General features: G+C 36.4%; 1 protein-coding gene across 1 annotated transcript; it reads right to left on the reverse strand.

The window, feature by feature from the left end:
* Positions 1 to 1,604: 1,604 nt before the first annotated feature.
* On the reverse strand, positions 1,605 to 9,240 carry LOC148200887 (uncharacterized). The gene is made up of 3 exons (XM_088113072.1): positions 9,041 to 9,240; positions 8,770 to 8,946; positions 1,605 to 2,013 (listed from the first exon to the last, which is right to left on the reverse strand). Exons 1-3 carry the CDS (start codon positions 9,238 to 9,240, stop codon positions 1,605 to 1,607), a joined length of 786 nt encoding a protein of 261 aa, XP_087969198.1.
* Positions 9,241 to 10,867: the final 1,627 nt, after the last annotated feature.

Here is a 10,867-nt window from a genome sequence, read left to right on the forward strand (position 1 = left end):
AGTTAAGTTGGATAAGTGGTTGAAATTGTTAGTGGGGATGATCTTTGTCATATTTGTTTTGAATGTAATTGTATTAGTAATGTTGGTGAAACTTGGTTGATGTTGTGTCATCTGTGATCAGAGTTGAAACTTGGCTTATATGTAATGTGTGTTTTATTAAGGCTTAATACCTCTTTTGGTCCCTCTTCATAAGGGAAATGTTCAAGTTCGTCCTACCTTTTTTAAAAAGTTCAATGTGGTCCCAACTTGTGAAAAAAGTGTCCAATTTAATCCTTTTTGGTTACGGCGTCAAATTTTTAACGGTGCAGCTGCCACCCTAGACAAAATTTAATGACATGTACAGTTTCTCTGACTATGTGGCAACCCTAATTCCCAAATCCTAGCTTCCTTGTGCCGCCAATTCCCTAATTTTCATTGCAGAGACCTTCGTCCCTCCCATCCTGCGAGGGGCTAGCCGAATTGTAACCCATGTTGTCGGACCAGAGCTATACGAATTATAGCCCAATTCAGCACGAACTCATCACAGCAGCTCCAAAACACAATTCCAACAAAATCAATTTCGATTACTGCCTTCTTCTAGTGCTTCCATGCCTCGAAAACCCTATTTAAACTTCACTAACCCTATTCCACTCTGCAATTTTTCCCTTCGTCCCCTAAAGAAAACAAAGCCCGCAAATTAGGTTTCCTCGCCGCGGACCAGATTAAATTCAGCAGAACAGAATACTGCCCTGGCCTGTTGGTGAACAGACGAAGGGTTCCGGCGAATCAGCCTTTAGAGTTTATCAAAAATTTCCTAATTGAGTTGCAGCTTGTTGTTATCAGATATATCCAAATGAAAGCACTTTATTCCAAATTGAGTTGCATGTTGTTGATACCGCAAGCTGTGTTATTTATTTTGAAAGTGATACCACCATGGTGATACCCAATTTGGATTTCCAATTCCTCCAAAATGCTTATCCCCAAATCGCGATTTCTATAACCCAAACCCTAACTCAGAATTTTTTAATCACTGCCACGTGAACTTTAATGAAAAACACTATCACTACCACGTTATGAAGCTAAACAGCCACGTTGCACAGATCACTCCACGCTGTCAGCTAGATTGTTAAATATTTAACGCCGTGACCAAAAAGGATTTAATTGGACACTTTTTTCACAAGTTGGGACTACATTGAACTTTTTAAAAAAGGTAGGACGGACTTGAACATTTCCCTTATAAAGAGGGACCAAAAGAGGTATTAAGCCTTTTATTAATGAAGGTGAGTGATTACAGTGATAATGTGTGTGATTTAATTTCTTTTAATTATATTGTTACTTTAAGTGGAATAATCATAAAGCAAAATCATGACTAAGTGGAATAATCAGAAACATCATAAAGCAATGTACCAATAAAGATGATGACTGATAACGAAATTGGGCAATAATCACTTTCTCATAACCACAAACATTGTCTTACATCATAACAGAACCTGTTCAAAATGATAAGAACATTGTCTTACATATTCAAAATACATCATAACAGAGTGTGTTGAAAATGATAGAGCAAACATTTGCTACAAAATATAAATAAGTTAAGTACATTAGATCATTCATTTCATCATTCATCAGATAAAGGCATAGTTGTTTCGTGAGTAATAAGGACATTGGTTAGTACCAAGCATATTAGACTCTTGAGTTATTGGAACATCTGTTGGTGGAGGTTGGGTGACTTCTACAGATTGGGCAGTAGGAACCTCTACTGTTGGAGGTCTTTGTGGACAACCTTTTTTGTTGTGTCCAAGTTCTTTGCAGATGGCACATTTTTTCCTCTGCCCACCCTTTCTTAATTCATTGTTATTCTTCTTCAACTCCCAATCCTCCAGTCTTCGTTTCTTCTTGGGCCTTCTTGGCATTGTCCTCTTCTTTGGTGGTAATATATCTAAATAGGGTGTAACATCCCAGACATGTTGACCATTGATAGGGTTAATTATTTTGTTGTAATTCTCTTCATAGGTAGACTTCCTAAACCAGTGCCTGATAACAGTTGAAAAACTGTTATTTTTATGCTTAAAATTAATACCAAAAGCAACCTTTAACACTTAGAAACTAGCTTGGAATCATGTTTTAGTTCTTATTTTTGGAAATAAGAGAGTTGGACAGGTTTATGCTTGATTTCAGTGTTTTTTGCAGGTTTTAAGGTGAATTTGGTGAAAGAAGAGAAGAAGGATAGAGATGGAATCAGAAAAGAACTAAAAAATTGCAAAAGGAGAAGCCGCAAGTACCGCTCAGCGACAGCTTACCGCTGAGCGGCACTCAGGAACACCCGTTGGCTCCGCTGAGGGGTGAAAATGCAACTGAGGGGAAGAATCAACTTCTCGCACTTACCACTAAGCGGTAGTTTACCGCTGAGCGGCACTATTTTGGGCTTGGGCCTAATTTTCTGTATTTTTTAGAATAGTGTATAAGCTTTAGGACGTCCTAGGGTTTGTATCTTTGGCTAGGAGGAAGCAGAAACAGACTTTTCACCCCTTGGGGGTAGATTGGGAGATAGTGACGACTCTCCTCTTCTCTTTCTAGGGTTTTTCTATCTCTTTCATTCTTTCATTATTGTTCATCTAGTTTCACCATGAAAATGGTGAACTAAACCTTGTATTGTTGTTGGGGAATCAATGTAATCTTGTGAAGCTCTCATATATGGAATTTGTGTTTTAACATCTTACTTTAAGATACATGCTTTCTTTCATCATTAGTTAGGGTTTTTCCTCTTTGCTTAAGGCTTGCATTGTTTAACTCATTCAATGCCATGATTATTGATTTTGTCGATATGGGAACGTACGGGGAAATCTAGATTCAGGGAATTTCTCCCAATAGCATATTGCCTAGACATAGGAATATGAGGGTTGGTTGCCGTTAAGCTTATGCACTTCAGAATTAATTATTAGGGATGCTAGGAATTGTATGAACTCGTAATTAAGGATAGGCCTTCTTGCAAGGTGATTTTGAGAGTGGCATTAACAATTGATGAAAAGAATGATGAATTCCTAAAAGTATATGAGAGTGGATAAGATGAAATTGATAACCCCAACAACATACTCATCCATTTAATTCATTAAAGTATTTGTATTCCCCTTTTCCATTGATCAAATTCATGCATACATGTTTAATTATTGTCGTTTGCATTTAAAACCTAAAATCAATTGTTAACAAGTCTTAAATAATCAACAAATCATATAGGTAACTAGGTCGTGAGTCCTTTGAGACAACGATAGTTGGTCTTACCGAGTTTAATTACTTGATACGATTCGGTCACACTTGCCGATTATCAAACAAGTTTTTGGCGTCGTTTTTCGGTGTTCATAAATTTGTCATCAAGTTTTTGGCGCCGTTGCTGGGGACTCATGGTTTAACTAGTTCATTTGTGTGATTATTGATTATCTTTGACTTGAATTTTGAATTTTGAAATTTGAATTTCAGTTTTTATTTTCTGTTTTAATTTTTTGCTTTTTATTTTATTTTATTTTTATTTTATTTTATTTTATTTTATTTTATTTTATTTTATTTTATTTTATTTTATTTTATTTCATATTATTTTATTTTTTGTTTTTATTTTTTTCGGTTATTATTTTATTTTATTTTCTGTTTTTATTTTTTCTGTTTTCTATTTTTATTTTCTGTTTTTATTTTTTTTGTTTTTATTTTATCTTCTTATGTCTGATTTTATATCTTCTTCTCTATCTTTTTGTGCTAACAAATTTTTCTAGGGACTTGTTTTCTTGTGTATGCAGGAAGCAATTCGAACTAGAAACAAGAAAACCTCGGAACCTCTTCTTGAAGGCTTAGACGAGAGTAGATGGAGGAGAAGAATCCGTACATCTAGAGAACTTTTCCCTCCTCCAGAAGATCTCTTACAACCATCACCACAAGGTTCTTACCATAGTACTGAGGAGATGGAGAATAATAATACCAGAAGAACTCTTGCAGATTACACTAATGTAGCTGGACCTCAGCATTTCAATAACATAGCAAGACCGAGGGTCAAGGCAGCTAATATGGAGGTGAAACCGACATTAATCCAACTGGTTAAGAGTAACCAATTTAATGGGTTGTCTCATGAAAGCCCATATGAGCACCTCACAACCTTTAATGAAATTTGCAATACAGTGAAGATAAATGGGGTGTCTGACGAAGCAATCAAACTTAGGCTGTTTCCATTCTCATTAGGAGGCAACGCTAAGCTTTGGTTGAACTCTTTTCCATAAGGGAGCTTTACAGAGTGGGAAGCTGTGGTGACAAAGTTCTTGAACAAATACTTCCCACAATCCAAGGTAAACAAAGGAATGCAAGAGATCTCATCTTTCAGGCAAGGCATGGTGGAATCACTAGGTCATGCATGGGACAGATATAAAAGCCTATTAAGAAAGACTCCCACGCATGGATTTGACGAAGTGGAAGTAGTCCTAATCTTCCTTGGAGGTCTTGGTTCACAAACCAAGATGATGCTTGACGCCTCAGTTGGAGGAAATATCAAATGGAAAACTCCAGAGGAAGCTACAGAAATAATTGAAAACATGGCTACTAATGATAATGAGCTGAACAGTGAAAGAGGAGCTCCTATTCAACAAAAAAGAGTTCTACAGTTGCAAACCAATGATGCCTTGCTAGCACAAAACAAGATACTAACTCAACAATTGGAGACTCTCACAAAAACACTTGCAAAACTGCCAAAAGAGTTAAAGACTATTGCACAGGTTCAATCACAGTTGTGTGAATTATGTGGGGGTGACCATATCAATGGTCAATGCGCCTTTCCAGCAGAAGCTTTAGAGGATGTTAACTTCATGGCCAATCAATTTCCATACCGTCAGGGGAATTTCAATCAAGGGTGGAAACCACACCCAAGCATTGGTCAAGGACAAAGTGGGCAAGCTGGACAAACTGGGCAATTTAACATGCAACAACAACAACCAACCTTATGGCAACAAATTTCTATACTTAATGAAAGATCAATAAGGATGGAAGAAACTCTTCAGCAATTCATACAGAAAACTGAATCTTCTCAAAAGAGCACTGAAGCTGCTATTCAGAACTTGGAGATTCAAATGGGTCAGATTACTAAGCAGTTGGAAGAAAGGCCTAACAATAATTGTGGGGCTAATACTGAGGTTAACCCCAGGGAAGAATGTAAAGTCCTAGATGTAAATTTTGAAAAAGTTGAGTTGGAAAAAGAAGAGAGAAAAGAGAGAGAAGAGAAAGAAGAAGAGAAAAATTTGTGTGAAGATTGAGAAAGTGAGTAAAAAAAGAAAAGAAAAAAAGAAAGAGAGAAAATCATATGAAAAACCCTTTCGTCATCCAAAGAAGTATCATAGGAAGGAAAAGAAATTTAAGTGCTTCGTGGAAATCTTCAAGAAATTGGAGATTAAAGTTCCTATGATTGGGACATTGCAACAGGTTCCTGGTTTGATCAAATTTCTGAAGAAGTTCAGTAGAAAGAAGAAGAAAAAGAAGAAGGAACTTGAGCTTTATTGGGTCAACCTAGTGACGTTAAAAGAGCGCTTGCTAGGAGGCAACCCAGTGATTTAAGAACTTTTAATTTTTGGTTTGGTGATGTAATTTTGAACTTTTGGGTATTTTTGTTATAAGTTTGTTACAGGGTTTACATCTACTATGGATGTTAGGCGGAAGAGTATCTACTGAAGGATACTATGTTTGTATACACCTATTGATGGGTGTTGGTAAGAAAGATTTGCATCTACTGAAGGGTGCTGGAGGATTTTGGGTCATGCTCGTGACGTTAAACAAGCGCTACTTGGGAGGCAACTCAGTTGATTGATTTTATCTGTATTGTTTGTTTTGATTCTGCTTTAGTTGCATAATAGGGATTGAATGTTTGAGTGATCTGAGAACTTAATTGCAGGGAGAGGGTGAGGGGCATAAGTAGAAGGCACCTAGGGTAAGCTAGGAAGAAGAAAAGCACAACACGAAAGTGCCGCTGAGCAGCAAATTGCCGCTGAGTAGTGGTCTCGTAAAATGGGTTTAGGTTGCCCCTTAGCGGAACCCGAGCCCATAAGGGTATTTTTATACCCTAAGTCACGCTTTGGCCTCTATTTTTAAATTATTCTCTGCACACACACTCCTAAACACTTTTCCAAAGGTTCTCTACATTTTCCTTTCATTCCTCTTTAGAAAATCTCCCTTCGACTCACTTTCTCACTAGTTTTCCATCTAAGTTTGGGGTTGGGAGAGAGCATCATTGATGGGGCTGAGTTTTTCAAAACACTAGAGCAAGATTTGTTTTATCAATCACTTTTGTTTTTAGAATAGGGTTTGATGTACTCAATTGGAAACTTTGTCTGTTATAATGGTTTACTTATGATTCTGATTGTTTGATAAGTAATGCTTGATGATACTCTGATATGGATTGATGTTAAGATGTGCACATTACATGCTTATACAAGTGGTTCACAAGTTTTGTGAACAAATGCATGTTATTGTGATTGTGATTGTGATTGTGATATTAAGCAGGATGTGTATGTCAAATGTGAATGAGCTTATATGTGAGGTTTTGAGCTCCAGAGTTTGTGTGAATGAATGTTATTACTTTGGAAGCATGAATGACTTTGCCCAGGTTTTCTATGATTGAATTACTTGCTTGTTCGCATCATATGATCAAGGCCATTTGTTGGTAACCCTTGTATTAGCCAATTTCATGAAATGAGCCATTAAAAGAGAACACTATGTGTTCTATCCTTTGAACCCCTAGCCTTGAACATGATTTGAAAACCCTTGTTGAAAAGCTTTACCTTGAGTTAAGTAGAAAATATTTTGTGGTATTGGCAAATGTTCAAGTTTGGGGTTGTTGGAAAATAGAAAGGGAAATTGAAAGCATTGAGCAGAAAGAAAAAGAGAAAGAAAAGAAAGGAAAAAGTAAAGCTCAATGCAAAAGAAAGTTGGGGAAAAGTAAGAATGATTGTGTTTATATGATTCTCTTAACTCAAGGGTTTTGTGATCTAGAAAAACCAATTTTCTTGTTAGCCCAGCCACATTATAAGCCATTGAAAAGTCCTTGTAATGATGCATGCTTGTGAATTTATTTGATTGTAGTTAAATGGAAGGCAAAGTCAATTCATTGTGACATTGTAATAGTAGAGTGAATGAGTGATTACCTCTTATACACTTGTGTTTGAGTGAAACACTTTACTGAGTGAGGAAATATTCCATGAGCACATGAACATCCATGCTTAGTTGATTGATCATTCATGAAAAATAGCATTTGTTGGATATTAAGTGACTTTGTGACCACTAAAGCATGTGTATGTCTTGATTGAAGTCGTTGTCATGAGCTTAATTGAAGTTTTTACTTATCTTGAAAAGAGGATTTTTGAATGGAGTAAACCATTGTATTGATTGGTAGAAGATTGAGTTACATTTTGTTTGCTTGAGGACAAGCAAAGTTCTAAGTTTCGGGTTGTGATAACAGTTGAAAAACTGTTATTTTTATGCTTAAAATTGATACTAAAAGCAACCTTTAACACTTAGAAACTAGCTTGGAATCATGTTTTAGTTCTTATTTTTGGAAATAAGAGAGCTGGACAGGTTTATGCTTGATTTCAGTGTTTTATGCAGGTTTTAAGTTGAATTTGGTGAAATAAGTGAAGAAGGATAGAGATGGAATCAGAAAAGAACTAAAAAAGTGCAAAAGGAGAAGCTGCAAGTACCGCTCAACAGCAGTTTACCGTTGAGCGACACTCAAGAACACCCGTTGGCTTCGCTGAGGGGTGAAAATGCATCAGAGGGGAAGAATCAACTTCACGCACTTACCGCTGAGCGGCACTATTTTGGGCTTGGGCCTAATTTTCTGTATTTTTTAGAATAGTATATAAGCTTTAGGATGTCCTAGGGTTTGTATCTTTCGCTGAGAGGAAGCAGAAACACATTTTTCACCCCTTGGGGGTAGATTGGGAGATGGTGACGACTCTCCTCTTCTCTTTCTAGGGTTTTTCTATCTCTTTCATTCTTTCATTATTGTTCATCTAGTTTCACCATGAAAATGGTGAACTAAACCTTGTATTGTTGTTGGGGAATCAATGTAATATTGTGAAGCTCTCATTAATGGAATTTGTGTTTTAACATCTTACTTTAAGATACATGCTTTCTTTCATCATTAGTTAGGGTTTTTCCTCTTTGCTTAAAGCTTGCATTGTTTAACTCATTCAATGCCATGATTATTGATTTTGTCGATATGGGAACGTACAGGGAAATCTAGATCCGGGGAATTTCTCCCAATAGCATATTGCCTAGACATAGGAATATGAGGGTTGGTTGTCGTTAAGCTTCTGCACTTCAGAATTAATTATTAGGGATGCTAGGAATTGTATGAACTCATAATTAAGGATAGGCCTTTTTGCAAGGTGATTTAGAGAGTGGCATTAGCAATTGATGAAAAGAATGATGAATTCCTAAAAGTATATGAGAGTGGATAAGATGAAATTGATAACCCCAACAACAAACTAATCCATTTAATTCATTAAAGTGTTTGTATTCCTCTTTTCCATTGATCAAATTCATGCATACATGTTTAATTACTATCGTTTGCATTTAAAACCTACAATCAATTGTTAACAAGTCTTAAATAATCAACAAATCATATAGCTAACTAGGTCGTGAGTCCTTTGGGAGAACAATACTTGGTCTTACCGAGTTTTATTACTTGATACGATTCGGTCACACTTGCCGATTGTTAAACAAGTTTTTGGCGTCGTTTTTCGGTGTTCATAAATTTGTCATCAGTGCCCAATATATTCTTCTACATTTATATTCAAAAATTTCATTGCAGTTATGGCATGAGTACAAGGAATGCCAGTAATTTCCCATTTTCTACATGTGCAGTCCATGTTGTCAACATTCACAACAAATTGCTGACCAAATTGTGAAACATGTTTCACTTCAAATAATTTTTCTCTTGACCACCTGTATTTAATACACAATTCGAAACACAATTAGGTGGATCAATATAAATGGAAACAAACTTAACATGAATGAAAACACACATCATAAAAGTTACCTTGGTAACCAATATCTCGTTAACCAGGACTCCTTCTGAAATCTTTTAAAAACCTTGGGGAAGATTGAACCTTGATATGATGTCATCTTTGTCCTGTTGGCAGCCCATCTCTTCATTATGTAAACCCTAATGTCTTCTAACATGCTAATAATAGGCTTAGACCTACTATTAACTAGCACACTATTAAAGCCCTCAAACATGTTGTTCAAGAGAGTGTCACATTGTGATCTAGAGGTGAATCTAGATCTTGACCAAAACCTGGGGTAAGTGAATATAACTAGTCAAGTATGTAAATGTGAACTGTGAGTTTATCAAATAATTATAAGACTTAATACATACCTAGGTGGGATGGCAAGCAAATATTTAAATGCGTCTAAATTTATGTCTTTAATATTCCTCATTTCAGCCTCCCATTGTTGTGGATGTGTGGTTGTTGCTGCCCTCCACATGAGACGTTTAAGGTTTTTTCTAGGAATTTTTTTTTTCTGAAGTTCGAATATAAATGCATAACACAAAATCTTTGTTCTACACCAAACAGAAGATCTTGGATAACTGGCAAAAGACCCTGACATATTCAAGATATTTTAATTAACATTTGTGTAATGAAGATATTCAGTTATATGTACAAGATATTGAACATGGACTGACCTTTTGTTGGTCTGAAATAAATGTGCATCATGCACATACAGCTGCCCCACCAAGGTCCTCAATAAGGTGCTCCAAGAACCAAGTCCAGGAGTCTTTGTTTTCTACCTCAACAACAGCATATGCTATGGGCAACATTTGTTCATTTCCATCTCTTCCCACTGCTATTAGTAACTCCCCTCCATACTTGCCTTTCAAAAAGCATCCATCTAACCCAATAATAGGTCTACAACAAATGAAGCTATCCTTGCATGCCTTCAAGCATGCATAAAATCTTTGGAATATGACCTCACCATTACTATTATCAACTTTAATTTGTATTGTTGTACCTGGATTTGTTTTCAACAGCTCATGACCATAATCATGAAGTCTTCTAAATTGATCTTTGAATGACCCTTCAACCTTATCGTTTGCCATGGCTCTTGTCCTAAAAGCCATATTTCTTGAAATTCCTATATTCCATTTCCTAGTGACTTTGTCCCTAATGTCCATGACCTTCATTGTAGGGTTTTCTCTCACAGTTTTCTCCATCCTTTGACTTAACCACTTTGAAGTCATCAACTTTACATTGAAATCTCTACTACAACTATGAACATCAAACACTTTTCTTAGAGTCCATGCATTGACATCACTCCTAAAGGAACAATAGGCATACCATTTACAATTTCCTCTTCCATCCAAGCACTTCACAAAAATCCTTTTCTTGTCATTCTTAATAAATTTTAAACTTCTCCCATTACTTAGTGCATAAGTTCTTATGGCATCTGTGAATTCATTTTTCTCAGCAAAATAGGTTCCTACTTCCCATTTATAACCCTCCAAAGTTTTAGGCATACTAAAAGTGGGAAACCTTATCTTAGTGGACCCATCATTGTCCTCACTATCTGATCCACTAATCAACTCCTCTGATAGCCACTCATTGTCAGAGAACCAACGGACATCATGAGTACAATCATTATCTGTTGACCGTGAAGACTCAAGTACTGCAATGGAAGCTTCTTGTCTCACATTTCCTTTAGAAGTCCCAATGTCACAATGCACGCTGACATCAATTAGACTTTCTTCACTCAACCTACATCTTCGTCCTCAGTCTCTGCCTCATGTACATCATCACCCTCACTGTCCTCTACATCATCATCCTCTCCTAAATCCTCTAGCTCAAAATCATGTACATCATGCACC

Source organism: Vigna umbellata, chromosome 4, assembly GCF_029865625.1.
Source record: "Vigna umbellata cultivar VRB3 chromosome 4, Vumbellata_1.0, whole genome shotgun sequence".
NCBI classification, from domain to species: domain Eukaryota; kingdom Viridiplantae; phylum Streptophyta; class Magnoliopsida; order Fabales; family Fabaceae; genus Vigna; species Vigna umbellata.